The sequence below is a fragment of the Geospiza fortis genome, unplaced genomic scaffold, assembly GCF_000277835.1.
Source record: "Geospiza fortis unplaced genomic scaffold, GeoFor_1.0 scaffold428, whole genome shotgun sequence".
Taxonomy (NCBI): domain Eukaryota; kingdom Metazoa; phylum Chordata; class Aves; order Passeriformes; family Thraupidae; genus Geospiza; species Geospiza fortis.
The window spans coordinates 993,242-1,013,582 of record NW_005054409.1 but is presented as its reverse complement, the minus strand read 5'-3'; the positions used below and the strand labels follow the sequence as shown (position 1 = coordinate 1,013,582).

General features: G+C 45.7%; 1 protein-coding gene across 1 annotated transcript in view; it reads left to right on the top strand.

Annotated features, from left to right (window-relative positions):
- The window catches only part of FRMD4A (FERM domain containing 4A), a 201,447-nt gene that overhangs the window by 85,837 nt on the left and 95,269 nt on the right, over window positions 1-20,341 (top strand). Inside the window, 1 exon segment of the mRNA XM_031061326.1 lies at window positions 16,306-16,400. Coding sequence (XP_030917186.1) covers window positions 16,306-16,400 — 95 coding nt within the window.

Below are 20,341 nucleotides of genomic sequence, written 5' to 3'. Positions count from 1 at the left end.
CACATCACTGATTCATTATTAATTACACATCTGGGACTCCCTTTTCAAAGAGTTCATTGTTAAATAAATTCATTTTTAGACATTACAGACTTGGCATTCTTGTGCATTTAATAAAACTCTGGCAAACCAGCAAAGAGCCATGGGCCAGCTTCTCTTCTGGTATTGATGGATGAATCTCCACTGAGCAGCAGTGATTTACACTATAAGGATATAACATATTTCTTTGCTCTCATATAACCATTTTCTGTGTGAGATTAAGTCTGTGTTTGAGAATTTTGCCTTTTCTGGGATTTCTCCTCTCTTTTTTATAACTTTTCCTACCAGCAAGAGTTCCTCTGTGGATTCAGACACTGCAGGGTGAAATATATTTGCCATGGAGTTTCTTTTCTCTTCAAAGAAATTCTGGGATCTTTTTCTTTAGACAAACTGCAATCACATCTTCAGAACTTCCTGATCCCTAGGGCAAGTGGAATGGAACATATGTCTTTCTGAATATATAGGGTCTTTCCCATAGTCCTCAATAATCTAGATCAAGTCCAGACATTGAAGTGACCAAGAAGCTGCTCTTGAAACTCTTGAAATAAAAATTATTTATTTTACAGAGGAATATTTTGGGCAGAGTAATATGTAGAAATAAAGGTTTTCTTACTGGATTCCATTCAATAGAAGGCTATATCCTTGGTGAAAAAGGACATCTTATGTTGTGATTTAATGGTACATTTAATGGTACAGGGTATAATTCCCATGTAGCAGCTGATGGCACAGGGACCAGCAGCCCATACAGGTGTTTCCTGTGCTGCAAGGATCTCCTGAGCTGCACTCAGCCCATCCCTGTGCTTTTACAGGGCTGCCCAGACACATGAGGAAAAAAGGATGGGGTGAGACCTTCTTTTTCTTCTGATGCTAAATCAGAGTTTGGCTGAATGGTCCTGGTTAATACCAAAGTCCAAATAAATTGGGATATATTCAGATGACAGCTACCCAGTTTCCAAAGCTTTCACTTGGTCAGCAACTGTTTAAGGCATATGGAAAGAAAACTAGTAGAAATCAGCTCCCATTGTTTAAATAATGAAGCTCTGAATGTTGATCAGAGGCAGACATCCACTGAGTCCATGGGATGCTCCCAATGCCAGAGATAAAAACTACCACACAGCTGTGGAAGGGTCTGTGGAAGAGAGGATTTTGACACTGGGGAGCTTGAGCCCCTCAAAAGTCAAAGCTAATTCCCTACTACAAGTGAAATATCTCTCCTGCTTTATCACAGAATGACAAATTATGTGAATGGAGAATGACAAAACCTTTTCCCTGCCCTAATTCACCTTCCTCAGTTTTTCAGAAATCACATGAAATGTGATTATTCTCATCACCCTCATGTATGAAATGCAAATCTTTCCAAAACTGCAGCCCTTCAGCATTGGAAATTATAAAGTTGTTTACTCCTTGCCAAAGAGCAAGTTTGAGGGTTGGTCCACAGCCACCTGGTAGGACATGAGGAGGGAGAGAGAGATGAGAGGGATCTGTCACATGGGCAGTGTGGCTGCTGGCCAGTCAGCAGAGATGCCTTCAGTTGCCAGAGGCCATCAAGGCCTCCAGCATCATTTTCTGGAGGTGTTTGTGCTTCCAGCATCTGCCAGTAGCATGATGATCTCCAGGCTAGCCCAGAGACTTTGTCTCTGTCACTCAATGGAATTTACTGGGAACAGGGTCTCTGATATCCTTGCCCACCCTGCTACTTTGGGATCTGCTCCTGCCCATCTTCCACATCTGGTTTAATGAAAGCAGGAACAGATACAATTGCCTAATCACTTCCATCTCACTTTGCACTGAGGATGTGGCTGGGTAAGAGCCAGAAAGACATTTTCTGGATATTGTCAAGGAAGCTCAGCCTGTGCCCAGCATCTCCCTGTGCCATGCCACTGCATGGCACACTTGGACATTTCCCCATCCACAGGCCAAGGATCACTCATTTTCAGAAGCCAGGCTGCCTTTATTTGCTTTCTACCCCTCCTGCTTAGAAAAATCTCCTCAATTCTCCATAGTCTCCAAGCTTCTCCTTTCATGGTTCATTACATTCATTGGCTAATTCTGCTATCACCCACATTTGTATGCACTTATATTTTCCAATTATTTCCTTAGTAGCTGTTTATCACTAAGAGTTTCTACCCTGCCTGAATTCTCTCCTAACCACTCTGTCTCGTTTCTTTATTCTTTCTTTGTAGGAAAAAAAAATGGATTTGTTTTTTTGTTTTGTTTTGTTTTTTGTTTGTTTGGTTTGGGTTTTGGGGGTTGTTTGTTTGTTTGTTTTTCGTTGGTTGGTTGGTTAGTTTTTTTTTTTAAAAACCACTCACTAGCTCATCATTTCACCCTCCTCCTTTAAAATGGAACTGGTTTATTACCAGCACTTCTTTTTACAAATACCAGGGGAAATAAGCCTTTCTTATTCTCCCAGTAATTCCTATGGTGAGCAGGTATTATTTTGCTTTCTTTTCTTTTGAGTTGTGGCCGATAATCATTTTTTCTCCATTGCCTCCTGCTTTACTTATGGGGGTTTCACTGTGACATTGGTGAGCCTGGAGTCAGAAAATGAAGCCCAGCACCTTTGTCCCCTTCCCATTCACCTTCAGGGTTGCCTACAAGGCATTAGAACAGAGCTGTGAGGAGGGGGGGACTGCTAGGACCCATTTAGGCTCCTGACTGCCCTGATGTGCACCAGGATGATCCATCTAGAAGTGGAGACAGAACTTGCTTGTGCCCAAGGTTTCCCCACTGAACCTTGATCTGCTCCTTGAAGTGTCCTCTCCCTGTCCTTCTGCCACTGACACGGGCAAGTGCTGGATGTGGTGGCTGCTGTGACTGACAGAGGGGACCAGACCAGAGGATCCAGGCAGCTTCCTTGCTGTGTCCCAAGGCATGCTGGACATGGAAGACTTTGCTTCTTAGGGACACACACTGAAGTTGGCTTCATATAGGCTCTGAATGTACAGACTCAGTAGGAAAGGCTGCAGAGGTGCTGAAGGCAGGGTGAGTTTCTGTGCTTCTGCAGATGAAAATTGTTGATTTTTTCCATTTCCTCTGAAATAACCACGGTTCTGTCATAAACCTAATCCTTGGTTATATCTTGCATCTTCTGCTGACTCAAGAAGCAAACCCAAAGCTCATGCAGAGTGGAGGCACCCTCTGTCCTGCAGGACAAGGTGTATCAGACCCTGCCCATGGCCCAGCTGAGTCAGGGGCCAGTCCCAGCCACCACTCTGGTGAACCTGGGGCCCACACTCAGGCACAGGAAGCCAGACTACCATTGAGGACTAAGTGGGGTGGCACTGATTTCCTGTGCCTTGGGAGCTGCACCTACACAATGCAGCACACTTTCACTTGACTCCAAGGTTAAAGCAGCTTCCTTGGCTGTTTTATCCCATTTCTCTCTTACCCTGACCCCTTGACTCCCCATAACATCTGAGCTTTGCCATCAGGCAATGAGCAATGTAACCAACATCTGGCTAGTGAAGTTCAGCCTCTCTCTCTTGACCTTCCCAGGGGAAGAACTGTCTGTCTGATGTGTAGAATTTTCAGAGAGTGATTTACATTTGAGTGTGTTAAGCCAGAAGCTTCAAAACATTGTGGTCTGTTCTTAATATAGCACAGATAATTAAACTGATGAGAACATCCAGGAAGACCAATATGCTTCAACTCCCAAGTTCCTTAGGGGAGAGAAATCCAACATTGCTGGATGTATGGAGAATCTGCTAGTGGAGCCAGCTCTTTTGACTGCATCCCTGAGTACAGATAGAGAAGATGAATGCAGCCCATGTACCCACTATGCTTCTGCAGGCATTCACCTTCCCCAGTCTCAGCACATGAGGATGTAGATCTTGTTAAGTTTAATTCATTTCCCTGCGCTCACAATTGGTGTGTAAAATAAACCAGGATGACTTAATCCTATGCATCCGACCTAGCACTATTATTTCCTTTATTTGCTTTTATTAGCATTAGGTTTGCTAGCAGAGGAGTTTTTAAATAAATGATTTTAATGTGTTTAGAAAATGTTCTACAAAAATAAGCATTCACTTAACTTACTAAATATTTTCAGCAATGAAGAAGTGGCTTTGAGTGAGGATGGAAATAAACATCCTCATTCAGGAGAGATTTTTAAAAAGCAAACAGAACATAAGAATGCAGCTAAGCTAGTATGTCTTGGGAAATTATTTTTGCTTTTCCACATCAGCAGTAACAGATCAAGAGCATTTCCAAGCACCAATTTCTGTAGGCTGCATGAAGGGAGATGGACATTTCTACAGTTGATTTGAAACTGGATGAACTAGAGCGCTTCAGAGGTTTACAGTCGAAAAGATAAATGGATTGTGTGAGCTGTCCAATTTCATTATGTGCCCCAGTCAAACTCTTTCTTTAATGTTTGATAGAATTATGATCAAATATTTCAAAATAAAAATGCTGACCTCTGTAGAAATTGTTGTTGACCTTGTCAAGGTAGGTTTAATGCTTTAAAAGAATACCAACAATCTCTCCGTGATATAAAACTTTAACAGACACCACCAAATCGAAATATATATAGAAGGCACCTGGTTATTCACACTGGCTGAGTGCTTATCAAGCCCCATTGTCAGCTGAGTGTGAAATGGATTTCTGCCCAGAAAGCTGCCTCTGAAGCTGGCTTCGTGTTCAAAGTTTGATTTGCCACATGTGATACAGTCAGATGATTTAAAACACAATTGACTTTCTTGCAGCAGTTGACTACCCTGTTTCAAAATGTCACCCTGATTTTTTGAGATTTTCTAAGCCTTCTGATGTTGACATTCTTGTAATGAACTTTCTCACACACTTTCTGTAAATAACTTATTGTTTTGCATTCTTTTATGGAGGAGGAGAAATTTGATGGACTGTTGGTTTGTCCAGTGTCATTAGAGAGGTGGCACTATCACCCTCCAATCCACTGTCACTTTTGGAAATCTATGAATGTTGGAGTCAGAAAATAAACTTCCCTTTTTCTTCACCTCGAGAGCAGCAGTGTGTGTGCTCCTGTTGTTTCTTGTCCTATAGTGACATCAAAATTCTACACATCTCCAGAAACGGAAAGGCAAATACTCATGAAGACCCAAAATACCTTAAGCCAAATATTTACAATACTAATTATCTGAATAAATTTGTCACATACTTTCTCAAAGTAGGCCACCTCACTTCCAAGCCAGAGTGCTGCACAGAATGACATATCTGTGTCTTTTTTTCTTTGCATTAAGGCAAGGGTTTGCACCAAAGCCCTGCACACAAACCCTCTTAACTCCCCAGCATGTGCAATTAGCATCTTGAGCTGCTTCAGTTTGTATTAATTTAGCATCAATCTCCAGTTGGAGAGCTCCATCTAATCTGGCCTCTGTATCTGTCACTGCTGCACGTTACGTGCAAAGGAAGGTGAAAAAGCTGAGCCCCCAGTTCTGTGACAAAACCATGAGATATGTTTAGCCTCAGTAATATCATTGCTTGCTTAAATTGATTGGAGATAATGACAATGAAATCCATCTCTGTTGCAGGGGCATCATCCACAGGTTAAATGCCTTTGTGTTGAAAAATGAGACTTTTCTGACTCTTTGCAAGGATGAGGGAAAGAAGAAAGGGTTGCCTGGTTACCCAGGCTGCTTTGAGGCTGTGGGAGCATGATTTGCTGTGCCCTTCTGCAGGTAACCAGTGCTGATACAGCCAGTGCTGCTAAACCATGGAAATCCAAGTGCCAAACACACCCAGTCCCAGGGACCTGCAGATCAGGTGGAGTGGGAGAAGCTGAAACCACGGTGACCTTGAAAGTCATGGTTTGCTTTAAAGCACAAATGCTTCACTCCACTGCTTGTATGAAACTGATGGCCCTAAGCCAGTGCAAAGTCCTCCTGTGTGGGGATATTTTCCTTCTGCTCTGCTGAGCTATCATCCACGTTTTTCTCATTTATACATACAAATCTCGTAGATGCTTCATGCATGAGGAGATGGGAAGCTACCAAATGGATCACTAATAGGTTCAAGACATTGAGGATGATTTAAAGGGCTAGTAAATCTGATCATCATAGATGGGAATGGCTTTTCTTCTACTCCAAAGGAACTGAATTTGCTTGAAAGTTGCTTGTTTGGGTCCACATAAGTGAGTACCTTTTCTTTGCACCAGTCCTTCTGAGTAAGTGCCTCATAAGTTTGCTCTAAATTCCCTGAAAGTTTAAAAAAAAAATCAATCAGACCTGTCAAATTTGGGATGTATTTTCATTAAAACTGTATTAACCCACAGCACGCAGCTCCTGATGTTACCATAAAACTTCTCATGGAGTTAAGGGTAGCCTCCTGCAAACACAGTATTTGCTGGAGTAAGCACATAGTGAAGCAAGCAGCCAGCCAAGCTTGTCTCCAGGAGTGTCTTGTAAAGGTCAAACCAGATTTGATGTTGTGTTAGGATTTGGGAGAAGCACAAAGAAAGATAATAGAGGAAGGATCTGTTTCTTCCAATAATCAAAAACAAATCTAGAAAGTTTGAATAAAGAAAAATAAAAGTTGCATGTACAAATTGACTTGGGGCAACTTTTTAACTTGCTTCAGTGATGTTTTCATGGCTGATTAGATGAGCTGGCAGTGACTTTGGCAGTGTTACAAAAGCCATTTTTACATCAGTCAGCATAAGGAATTCCACACTTTCTATCAAATCCCTCCAAAAAAGAATTCTGCTTTCCCTTCCAATCCAGTTTTGCTTCTGTGGTTGGTCAGATCTTCTCACTCAGTTCCTGCTCCTGGCCACAGTTCAGTTGGAAAGGACTCGAGGGTGGCTTGAGTCCTCACACAAGGTTACCCTGTGTGATCTTTCTCAACCTCAGAAAAATATGCCAGGGGGATATGTGAGGATTTTGACCACTTTCCTCTGGAAATGCTGTGCAGAAGGGACTGCTTGTGCATGCACGGATCAGGACTCTGGCACACAGGAGGTGCACTGGGGGACACAGGACCTGGCACAGAGGCTCCATGAAGGGGATGTGCATCAAGCCTTCACATCCAAACTGCAGAGATGCAGATTTCTGGGGGATCCCAGGAAGATATACTTCACAGTGTGCTGCTCCTGCTGGCACTCCATGTAGTCAGGGCAGACCAGGACACCAGTTTGAATTCCAGACACAGCATCCTTCCCTCTTCCCAGCCCTGCTGGAGACAGACAGCCAGATTCTCATGTGGGATGTAGTGCACTAAGGCACCAAATCCCCTTGTGCTTCAGATCTATGGACAAAAAATGTGTGATCAGAGCCAGGGCCAGCCCCAAACCTGGGGTTTTCCTTCTGCCATCCTCAGCACATCCAGGCCAGGCTCTTTCTTTAATATATGTGGGGAATTAGCTGTTCCCAGTGGAGACAGAGAAGGGATGGAGTGGGCAGAGGGCTGAGGGAGGGAACAGGGAAGTGCTGAGCCTTTTGTTGTGGATGGGAGAACGACCTGAGCATGGAGCAGATTTCCTGTCCAGTACCAGCTGCAGCTGGCTGGCCTCTTTGGATGCAGTCACCTGAAAACTCTACTGGAGTTGTGGGATCATACAGATGGCAACAGAGAGGAATGGGGTCACTGGGCATTGACACAGACCCCTTCTGAATGGGGGAAGAGTGCAGCTGCCTCTGCATCTGACAAGAAAGGGAGGAGGGATGCTAGAGACCCAAAAGTGTCTTTTTCATCCCAACAACTGCTTCTCATTTTGGTTTTGACATGAATTTGCCATGCAGACTTGGCCAGCTCATGCTTTTTGCTTTCTGTGACTGCAGAGTTATTTAAGCAGATTCCCATTGCTAATATATGGGGGAATTAGAGAGAATCAGCAATGCCTTCTGACTTAAGAGATGGAGTGTCAGGTATCAGCTGAACCCAGAAATGCAGATATCTGTGAGTATTTCTGAGGCAACTTGTCAGTAGGGTGTTTCTAATCCTTTTACCAAACAGAGTTTTTTTTAGAAAACTTGAGAATTTTTTTTGTCTATTTCTCTCTGACCCTAATAAATCTTAATTCCCACAACTTGCGGGTGTTGACTTTCCAAGAAAAAACATCAGTGGCACTCTGTCACCACCCTCCACATTCCCGAGGTGGCTGCTGGAGGCAAGTTGTCTCATTTGCTTATGTAAATGAAGAAAAGAGATTTTTAGAGCCAACTCTTAACTCTGGGAAGGAGGTGCTGCCCGTGCCAGCACGAGCAGTGCTCCTGCTGCCAGTCCCCAGCGCTGACAGAGTTCAGCTGTTCCGTGATAAAAAATAAGGCTCTCCCTCTCCAGGCATTTTGCATTTCAATGAATAATTTTTCACCCAACTACATCCCAGCCTGCTTTGATTATGTGCATTCCATAAATTGACATAATAATGTGGAGTTGAGGAATAGAGGATCTGTCCCATAAGGGGAATTGCAGCCCCTAAAGCCCCAAGCCTTTAGCCTGAGCAGTTCTGTACAATATTATTACCCTGTATTCAGATGACATAATTACCAAAAGGGCCCTTACTGGGTATTTTCACAACATTATATGGAGTGACTTTGGGTTTTTCTTTTCTTGGAAATGCATGAAAGGGGTTAAACAAGAGGATGATAGAGCTGTTGGCAGACCCAGTTTGACAAGAGGAGAATTGCAAGTGAGGGACAGTTCAGTGGCCCCTGGATGAAAGAATTATGTGTTCTGTGTATGAGGGAGCAGGGGAGGGAAGGAGTTACAGTCCATAGCTGTCATGGGGCAATGCACTGCACATGGTGAGGATGGAGCATTTGCTGGCTTTCAGCAGATAAGGCTGATGCCAGTGGGTATCAATGCCCAGAGGAACACAGTCAGAACACACAGGGCCTGCCTGTATGGGCTTCTTTACTGCCCTTATCTCCGTGGTGTTGGACCATGGGCTTGTGGCTGGTTTTAGCTGATGATCTAATTCATGGGGAGGACCTGGAGTTTGCTTCATTAGCAAATGCTAATAGTCAGTGGAGGGGAAGAATTGTGTGTGAAGCAGCGTTTGGCACTTTCATTTCCTCCTGATTACACTGCCCAGGGCTCCAGCAGACCCAAGGAGCAGCCCTGTTCCCTGCCTGGTAGGGCTGCCTGGGCACAGCCAGGGGAGGAATTGCTCTGCATTCATGCAAACTGTTCCCTTTCCACCTCACCTCTCCTGCTGATGGACTGGCCACACTGCACACATTCCCCAACTCAAGCCACCAAAAATATGTTTTTCAAACATTCAGCCCTTGAATGTTGAGCAAAATTTGACCAAATCAACAGGACTTGAGAGGCTGGTTTGAGCTAAACACACTTCACAGTCCATCCTGCAGGAACCAAACCTGCTCACAGCTAAAAAGCAGTGGTTTGAGTCCTGGAGCCTGTGCCTGGCCACAGCTGGGTTATAGCACGAAATCAGTGCTGAGCATTGCAGCACTTGGCTTAGCAGGGTCTCATCTCTGCATTCTTGTGCTCTTTTGCTCTCTAAGTCCCTCCAGCAAGGAGACAGAGGATGGTGGCAGTGTTTTTAACCTTAATGAGTGAAGCACTGCTTGGTGTGAGTTGGGTACCTGGTTCCCACAGCTCAGCGTGGGTCTGTGCTGGATGGATTTGGGTGGCACGTGTCTGTCATATGTTGGAACTATACATTACCCAGAAACCTTCTGCTGCAGAGAATTAGGGAGAAGCTATGACATGGGGGAGGGGGAACAGACAGGCTTGTTTGGCAGTTAATAAAACAATGAAATATACTTTGTGTGTGCCTGAGTTTCTAGGGACATACCAGCAGCTGCTAATACCATGTCATCTGTTTTTTATTCATGGCACTGCTGGACTGTGGATAGATAATCTCTCTCTATAACTCACTCATTTCTAAGCTTAATGGGAAGCTGTCATAGAGAAACATGCTTCTCTGCCAAAAGTGGGCAGTCTGTCTTTCCACTGGGGGGACACATGATTCCAGAGTTCCTTGCTCTGCTCAAATCCCAGTAACATTGTCTTTTAATTATATTGAGTATTTAATACTGGAATGCTTGTGTTTCTGCTGTATTTTCCACAATGACTGGCAGAAACATTCTACCTCTGTCAGACAGAGAGGAGCTCCATCCCTCTGATGGGATCTTCTCCATCCCTCTGGTCATCTCTCTGACCCTCCTCTGGACCCATTCCAACAGGTCCAAGTCTTTGCTGTGCTAAGGGCTTCAGAACTGGATGCAGCACTCCAGGTGGGATCTCACCAGAGCAGAGCAGAGCAGAGGGGAAGAATCACCTCCCTCAACCTGCTGGCCATGCTTCTTGTGCTGCAGCACAGGACATGTTTGGCTTTCTGGGCTGCACCTGCAGAATCGTGCCCAGCTTTCCATCCACCAGTACCCCCATGTCCCTGCCCACAAAGCTGCTTTCAATCTCTTCATTGCCCAGCCTGTCTCTGGGGAATACCAGATGCCAGGGGTTTCCCTGGCCCTGTGTGTTGCACTTGACCCTGTTGAACCTCATGAGGTTTCCATGGATCCACTCCTCAAGCTTGTACAGGTCCCATTGGATGGCATCCCTTCCCTACAGCTTGGTGTCAGGCTTCTCCCAGTCTGTAAGAGATCCATCTCCCCAGAAGCCCTCTTCCTCCTCCTCCTCCCATCCTGTGCTAGCACATAACATGCCAGTATCATCACTAAACCTGTGTGGCAGTGACTGTGGCTGGTGTTAGGAGGCACCAAATTGGGGTTTTCATGTCACCTGGAGCAGCAAAGTCTTGCTCTGCACCACCTGTATCTCATGTCCTCCTTTTCCTCTTTTCAGCACTGGGGAGGTGTCCCATGAGCAGACCCCAGCCTGCTCCCCCAGTGGGTACAGCAGCCCTTATTAATGAGCTCATGCTAATATGAACTCACCGAATAAATACATCAAAGGGCCATGAAACTCTGGGATTTTGACACTGAATCAGTTTGAATCATCATTCCTTGTGCAGCTTCCCTTTTCCAAGGAGCTCCCAGGCTTGTCCTTCCCCTCCCTACCTGCCTTCAGTGCTCTCTGTGCTCTGCTGTTGTTCAGGGAAGTTGCCATTGTGTCTAATTGGGAAGAGACACCTGTAGAGTGCCTCTGCGCAGAGATAACTGGAGTGCATGGAAGAGAGCCTCATCCCCTGTGGTTAATTTGCCAGTGCTGAGTTCTCCTTTAAATAGAGGCAAGGAGATACAGACAGAGCTTGGACATGGCATGCATTGAAGTGTTCTTGGTGTAGTTTTTGCTAGAACAGGCTGTGTCTGTAGTCTAGGGTGTGGAGTGGGCCCTTTAAGCAATGGGGAATTGCAGGGAGACATGCCTTGGAGTGTCAGCCAAGTGTGATCCCATATAGACCTTCTTGCACTGCCTTTGCTGCTTTTTCATCATCTCTCTTCATGGCACGTTCAAGTCACAGAGCTGCTACTAAGGCTCAGCCCTTTCCCTGCCACCTCCTGACACCACTAATAAAGCTCTCCCTTTCCTCTAAGTCATTATTTGAACAAACTTCAGCTGTTTTGGAGGGCAAGGAGGGAATGAGTTCACTGCTTCAAGCCTGCAGGGTTGCAAAGAGCCCCAGCCACGTGCTCACTGTGCTCCTCACTGCTGAGGCTCTGTGGATGCACATCATTATCATTTCAGACAAGCCTCTCTGGCATGGCCCAGGGAGCAGGGAAGGATGTCTGTGTCATTCCACTAATAAGGAGGCAGCCCCTAATGAGTCCATGTCTGCTCCCCTGCCTCTCAAAGAGGGAAGGAAGAAACCTGAGTGCTCTGAAGTCAGGCTTGACTTCACAGCAGAGTTGTCTGCTCTGCAGAGTATCAGGAGTCCCCTGGACAAGGTTTGGTGCCATCATACCTGATGTACTAAGTTTTATAGAAAATGTCATGTTTGCAAGTCCAGGAAGTCCAGGCTGCAAAATGTAACTTGTTCCAGGCTGATTTGGAGAGTACAAGTAAGGATCCAGAGCTAGGAAAGCACTCAGGTTACTGCCATGCAGAGAAGCCTCAGAAGTAGGGTTTGGATAATAAATGGCCAGTGTCTGTGCCAGAGACTCAGATACACAGGAGTGTGGGTCCCTCAGCCTTTCCTCCTGGCAGAAGTAAGAACTTACCAGGAGCAGACTCTTCTTCCCCAGGGCCACAGCTCCAGTGTGCTGGGACTACAACTGGGTCCCTGCTGATTTCTCTAGTAACAGTGGAAATTGATTTACAGAACACTGTTCTTTACATGCCTTTCTGAAAAGAGGGTCCTGTAGCAGGAGGGAGCAGCAGGGGATTCCCTGGCTGTGTAATGATGCTCTGACAACCTACCCCACCAGCAAAGCATGGTTAGCCCTCGCTGGTCCAGATGTTCTCCTGATGTTCCCCAGCCCAAGTTCAGGCCAGCCAGCTGCAGCTATGGCAGCCCCACAGGCTGCTTTTAGTGATATAGGTTACATGGAGGACACCAGGAAGGTGTAGGTAGGAAAGGGATGAGGAGCAGCAGATGCAGAGAGGTCTCCACACCTGCTTGGGCAGCTCCCAGGGCAACAAAGTCCAGCTCTGTAGCTCTGCATCACTGAGGACATGGTTCAGCTTCTACCGGGAATGCCACCTGTTACCCTGATTTATTTCTGTGGGATACATCTTGCTGACCATCCAATTGTACTAAATCCAGAAGGTCCCAAGCCCACTTTCTATTGATTTCCCTGCTCTCACAGACCAGTCCCCATCTCCTTCAATGTGTCTGTGATGGAAGTTTTATTAATGCAAAATTTTCCCTCTGGAAAATGAAGTCCAGAAATTAATAATGAATTAAAACAACTTGCCACAGGCATTGCTAATGAGCTCTTTGTCTGCTCAGCTCACATGAAAGGAGGTCATTGCTCAGCCGTTCCCATCGCGAATGGCAAGAAGATTAACCGCGAACATCCCGCGTGCGTGCAGGTCTCTCCTGAGACAGCAGGACAGGCTGCAGCTCAGCTTCTGCCTGGCTGCCTTGTCCTGCCTTATCCCTGCTGTGCAGGTTTGTCTCAAGGAGTCTTTGCTACCTGGAGAAGACACCTTCCTCCCCTCCAAACACTCAGGTTGCCTGTCTGTGTTGGGAGGACACCCGAGTCATTCCACTGGAAAGGACAATAACCTTGCAGAGCTTAAGGGGAGAGTGGAAAGTAATCTTGGAGGGGACTAGCAGGGCTTAACTTCACTGCCATAAGCCTCTTCAGGGACTCTGGCCCAGAAACTAACCTGGCACCACTCCAGTGCTGGGTCTGCATCTATTGTTCTTTTCCCTTATCTTGCAAGGCAAAGGGTTATCCTGCCTTATCTGCTACCACAGGCTTTGGAAGAGGCCCCACTGCAAGGGTGCTGGAAATCATGCCCCTGCTGAGCCTCAGGGGGCTGTGCTGGGAGAGGAGCATCCACTTCTGGGCACTAAGCATGGGAAAGCTGTCACACCATGCTGACCACCTCTCTTGGCTTTTTCAGCCTGGTCTCACTCAGCAGAATAAGGAAGCAGCATGTTGCATTTACCCATCCTGGGGTGGGTGGGTGAAAGCAGGTGGTTTTGGGTGCTGCTCCTCTCTTGATACATCAGTGCATGGGGCAAGGAACATTGGGCATCACTTCTCTATGATGTGACTGAAGAGCAGAAGGGACTTTCTCCCTTGTCCAGTGTCCCTTGTGGCAGTGTTGTCTGACTGCAGCAGAGGGACCCACACCTTCCCCATGTTCACGGGCAGCCTCTTACCCATCAACTGTTTATTGCTCTGTTCTTGCAAAAGCTTAATCTATAACTTCCATGTGCTTAACCCAGGCTTGGGAAAACTCGGCTGTGTTTGAGGCATGATGCTTCCCCTCTCTTTCCCACACTGCTCTCTCTGGTGGGACACCCAGCCAGGCTGACTGATGGCTCTCTCCCTTGCTTGGCAGCACAATTGCTCGTTTGTCAAATAACTGAGTCACACAGAGCACTGGGCACCAGGCAGTGACAGCCACGCAGCTCCCAGCCTGCAATACACTCCAGCATGGGGATTCACCTCCACCAACTGTCCCCACCATGGCCTTGGCCATGGAGGAGTCAGTCCTGCCGTGCATTCCCACCCCTCCTCTTGTAGCTCTGGCCTGTGAAGAAATCCCTTTCTGGTGCAGAGACAGCTTGGGCCACCCTGAAGAGAAAGGAGCAGGGACCATTGGGCAAAGGCAGGGGGAAAGCAAGGCTTCAAACTGTACAGTGACAGCAGCAAACAAACCTTTAAAAGTTTGTGCTTGTTTGTCTGTTGTTAAGCTGAAAACTCACCCAGTGCCCCCAGTAACTACCTGCACTGAGCCCGTGTATCTCTGAATTCACCTGGCAGTCTTGCCATCCTCTTCATCACCTTTTCCCTCTATTCCTAAGCTAGAAGCCTTTGCTTATTTCCTGATCACATCTCACAGCAGCCACCAGGGAAAGTGTATTTTCATGGGGCACTGACATTGTGCCAGTGTCAAACCATGACAATCACAATATTTGTGTATAAGTCAAACTGTAGCTTGTCCTTAGAATGCTCTGACAAAGAGAGGTTCATCTTGCAGGAGACAGAGATGCTGCAAATGTCCATCCCACCCAGCACAATGCCAGGAGGGAAGTAGCTGAGGAGCCCCCAAAGAGTCTGGTGTAGCTGGTGTGCTCTTTGCTTTGGTCTTTGAATGGACTCAAGGGGACAGGGGACCTGACCATGGTCCCATGCCTGCTCCATTCATCTCTGAGCACCATTTGGGAGCTTGTTCAGGAGTGAAGGTCAACGCAGTAACCAGTGTTGTCATAGCAGAGCCTCCAATGGTTGTGCCTGAGAAGTCTGACTTGGGAATTAAAATGAAGCTGGTTGCATCCTACCTATTTTTTATCTGCCAGGCTGTTCCTCCTACACAGCAGCTTCTCTCATATTCATTCAGAGGCTGCATTAAGCCAGGACTGCATTTAGGCATAGCTATTGTTTCCTTCTTTGCTGGCATGACCTAGAAACCCCCCATGCACTGCATGTCCCCATAGGGTGGGTAGAAAATGCTGTAATGCTCATATGAATGCCAGGGAAATATACAGAGAAGTAAGTTTGTCCCAGCTGTGTCAGATGCTGTGATAGTGCTGGGTTTAGGGACATTTTCAGACAGTCTGAGTCTTATGAATCTGTTTGAAAGTCAGGTACAAATCATAGAGTTTTTTCTACTATAGCTGTGTATGTGTTTATAGGACAGAGCAGTTGATTAGGACAGCAGGGTTCTGATGTCCCTGCCACCCATTTTCTGCACAGCATTATAATTTCACCTCCATTTAACAACAGGTTCATGTCTGGGGTAACTGACTCAGCTGCTTGGCAGACTCATTGGGGCAGTCAAGCCTGCAGACAGTTTTATTTTCACTGAGGTTTGCAGCACAGAGATTTGTAGACCAAATCCTTATAAGTGGTCACTGGGGAATATTGTTGGGATCTCTGACCCCAGCTGTGCCAGTGCTGCTGGAGCAATTGCAGCTCTGGCATCTGGGGCTATTACAAGGCTGCAGTATCTGCATCCTTTGTACCCCTGTTTCCTACAAGAGACAGGGTGAGCCTGTGCTATTGCCAAAGCTTCAGAAATCTGGTTGGAAGAACCAGAGCCCAGCAGAGCAGATGAAAATTCACAGAATCAGGAGAACACATTAGAGTTAAAAGACAATTAAGGTTTTGCAGAAAAGGCAGTAATGAGCCATCCTCTGTTTCACTGAGCTTGGCTTTTTTTGTGTTAGAAAGAGTATTTTGAAAGTGTGTGCTGCTTTCCTGTCTTTCCTTCCAAGTGCCTAAATTTGAGGATGTATCCTTATCTCTATATGACAAGCAATAGTGAATGGGAAACTATTTTGTTCTGTCATTTACTTCTCATTTGGACCCATCAAATCCTATCTTTTGGCACTATGTATTTTCTTAGTGTTATGAGCATATATCTGTGCTGTGTGTGAGAGAGTGGGTGTCTGAATTGTGTTTGCAAAGGCCTCTGATAAAAAGCTTTAACAAGTAAAATTATCAGAGAGGCAGGAGCGGGCTGCTCCTGGTAGATCCGAGCACTGGCAGGCAGCAAATCATCTGTCTGCAGAGACATTAAGCGCTGAATAGGTCAGAATTGCCAGGTTTTTAGTATTTACCTAGGAGGGAAACTACTGCTCATTTCAAGGAGCTAATGTTCCTTGCAGATTTAGCTTGAACACCAGAGGGAACATAAAAGCAACAGCTGTGCAGTAGTTTCAAGGATAGTGTTTTCCTCCTCAAGCACAGTGCAGTTCTATCCAATTCTCCTCATTAATCACTTTCTTTCATTTTTGTTTTTCAGCCAAAGCTTTTGGCCAAGGAGCTGCTTGACTTGGTGGCATCTCATTTCAACCTGAAGGAGAAGGAGTACTTTGGAATTGCATTCACAGATGAAACGTAAGTGTAAGAAATCAAAGACTTAAGAGGCAACTCTTGGTTACAGAAAATCTTGGTGTAGAAGTACTGTGTACACCAAGGTCCTAAACCAAGGTCTAGGGAGGCATGAACCAAATTACCACTGAATTTGAGGTTTTGTCTCAGGACAGGCCATATGTACCCCCAGATTAAGTTACAAGAATAAAATTTGCACTGGAGAAACATTAAAGGTCTGCCAAAGGCTATGATTAGTCCCAGACTGTGACCCCTCAGTGCTACTGCACCACCCTGTTACATTTTTCCAGCTGTTTTCTCTCAGGAGTTACACCATCCTTGGCGTATGGACTGTGTCTTGTATGGACACCCACCTTGGTTGGCAATAGGTTTTTTCTTTGTATGTTAATCAGGAAGAGGCTCCCCACATCTAAATAATTAAAAAAAAAAAGATTTTCAAGCCAACACTGTGTCCCCAGAACAGCTGAGTCAGTGGTATTGCTGTCACGAGCCAGTTCCTCTCTCCTGCTGAAGTGGCAGGGAAATGTAAATTATCTGCTGGAATAATGATTCAGGATCGGGTAATCAGAGGCTGCTGGATAATTGCACAAACATATCCGCATTCAGCTCGACAGCAATCACCCCTCTAAAGTCAATTCCTTTGGCAAGCACCTGCCTTGGGCAGCCTGAGGCCATCTCAGGACACAGCTCCAAGGATGGAGGAATGCTCAGCCACAGGCACGTGCAGAAGCAGGACCCGAATCAGAGGAGATCCCAGAATCCATCCCAGCTCACTGACATGAGTAGCTCAGCCCTGTAGATCTCCAACACAACACAAATTAATGAGACTAATCCTCCAAAGAGAAACAGTAGGAGACACTTGCCTTTTACAAAGCAGGAGTAGGAAATTGCTCCTACCACAGTGTTTATTTTTGGAGAGAACAAGTTACTCAGTGGGTGCTGCCTGAGGAAACCCATGCAGGGAAGCCACAGCACACTAGGAGATGAAAATGTTCCCTTAATAGTCCCAAGAGCACAGGTGAGAAACAAAGCACATCTCAAACTGTAACCAGAGAGCAGCTGAGCAAGTCCCAGCTCTCAGTTCAGCTGGGTGGGCACAGGGCTCCCCTGGGAGAGCAAGGGAAGCTAATGAGGAGGTGTCAGCAATTAGAGAGACCCAGCCTCCCCTGGAATTTCCAGGTTTAACTGGGTGAGCAAAGATCTGGGTTAGCAAAGGAAGGAAGTGTGAGAGCTGGCAGAGCTTGAAGCTACATAGCAGATGCAGATGGATGTGCATGGTCCAGGCAGGATTCAAAGGGTGAGGTGGTGGCATCCACTCACTTGGTCACCTTCAGACCTGTAGATGGAGCAGGGTGCTTTTCAGGATGTGCTCAGCCAGCCCAGATGAAAGATTTGGGGACAGCCTCACTAAACCAAGGAAGTGCAGCCCAGAAACAAGCATTTAGTCCCTGCTGGTCTGAAGCTGGTCTGAAGCCCTTCTGCTGTCCCATAGTGACTCTGACATTTGCGCTGAGGCTTCTTCAGTGCTGTGAAAAAAACCCTGACAAAAGTATTTCCTCTTCAGTTGTAAAATGCTTTGAAGAGACTTGGCACAACCAGCAATTGTTTTACTTGACTGAACACAGCCAAGAATATGGCTGGTGCCTTGGGCAGAGTCTTGGAAGTAGATGTCCCAAGCCAGCTTCAGAAAATAAACTGGACTGTCTTTACCACAGATCATAACCTGCAATGTGAAACAGAAGTTTGAAAAATCCTCTTTTTTCAAAAAGTAGTAAAAACAATCTCTTAACATTTGTTTGCAGGGCACATAACCCAAACCTTTACCTAATACAGACCAGGAATGTAAAAAGAAACCTTGTAATGCTGTGACACAGGCCCTCAGGGACTTCTTCACTCTCCACTGAGTTTCCATGTGCTTTACTTGAAGGGGACTCATAACCAGCTGAAACAGAACAAGCCTGGTTCATAAATGTAGTCTGAGGTTGGCTAAATGGCAAGTTTAGAAAGAAGAAAAGCCACTAAAGTATTAAATCAATTCTTCTATTTAATAGTAAAAGCTCTATGAGAGTAATTTATTTAGAAATTATTTAGACTGGGGATTTCCATTCATTAGTTGTGCTCTGTCATGACAACCTTAGAAGAAAATCAATAGGAACAACCTTTGCGTTGGCAACTTAATAGTTTCTTGTGATAATACAGGGTCATTACTGCATTCAGCGTGACTAAAATTAGATTGTCAGACTGTTATGGAGGGGAGAATAACGCCTCCTATTTTAGTGATCATAGGAGCCTTTTATAGTGTGAGCCATTAACTGCAGGAGAGCACAGGTCAAAAGGATGTCCCTGTACAGCAGCAGGGGCCAAGCTTCACAGGAAGCCAGAAGAGCAATATCCTGCTTGATTAAAAGTGAAAAGGGATGGGGGAAGAGCTTGGGTTTTAGTTCAGCTGGTTATGAATCTCCACTAACCACCCTTTCCTTTTGGATCAGCTCCTCCAGCCTCCACTAGGAGCAAGTGGCCAGGATTAACCTTCTGTTCACTGCAGACTCCCCAGCTGGGCCATGGGCAAGGTTTCCACATCCCTCACTTGTCCTTAGATCTGAGTCACTTGCTCCATTGAGAGCTACCAAATCTGGCATCCCACAGCTCCCCACAGAGCAGGGTAGGACCCTTCCCTGGAATACCCTTTCATCCCTGGGAGCTGGGGGAAGCCTATTTCCACCCTCCAGCCATGTGGCAGAGCCAGAATGAGGGAGCAGGTGTCCCACATCCTGGTTGAACAGCTGGTCCAACGGAGGGTACAGCTCAGAGAATAATGTCCTGCTCTGGCACTAGACCAGTTCCTTTATCACCAAGTCCACTGTGTTGCAAAATTTGTATAGCTAAACTCTTATGGCCCATGAGCTTCTCAGCCTCTTCAAAAGTAATTGAGAAAATCTGTGAGCTTAAAGGGTTTTTTGTTTCTGTTGCAATTGATGGAAATATAAATAGTTTATACAGGTTATATTATGTGAATTGGTTTTTCTCAATGTCCATTAAATTCAGAATGAATCTGACACTGAAAGGGTGTGAGTTGGTTTATTGGCCCAAATACCTTTAAAGCACAAATCAATGTGGATCCACTTTTCAGAAAACTGGACACTAAGCAGTAAAACTGTATAAACAGAACCACCTGGAGGCAAAGTACTCATTGATGTGCCACTCTTTACTTATAAAAGAAAACAGAACTACAGCACACAATCAACAAAATGGACCCTGGGCACCAAAATCCATACTCAGTCTGTATCCTAAATGGACCCAGTTTTTTTTCCTTAAAGTGATTATGTGGTTGTTATTGACATACCAGTTTAACTGCCAACATGAGTACAACCAGCAGAGGAAAATTATCTGGCTTCCAGTATTCGACCTCCCTATAGGCCCCCCAAAACTGTTGGCGCCATTATTTCTGAATACACTGATAGAAATATCTGAATGAACAAATCGATGGTGATAATGAAACAAAAGCTACTTTGTGTCTCTAAATTGAACCATGAAGGAAATCCAGCTAGACATGGGCATGTATGAATGGGATGCCAGTGCAAGCTGCCTAAATTGGTCCATGAAAACAGTCAGGATTACTACATGCCTAGGGTTATATTCCCATACTTTTCCCTGTCTTACATGGGATTGTGCTCCGTGAATAGTTCTGCTGACAACAGGAAGACAGATTCCAGAGCAAAGCGTTCTGTGGTGCAATGGCATGGGGGTTTGGCTCCCTGATAGTCCACATTCACAGGCAGATACCAGGGACTGCTCACTGCTGCTGTTCTCTACGTGCCATGCTTCAGAACAAGGAGTTAGGTGACAATCTGCAGTGCAGAAGCCCCCAGTGATGAAAGATTGTAAGTAGTAATTGAGTACAGTGAGCAGTTAGCTCCTGGCAGGGATTTAAGTGACCTTCCTCTTCT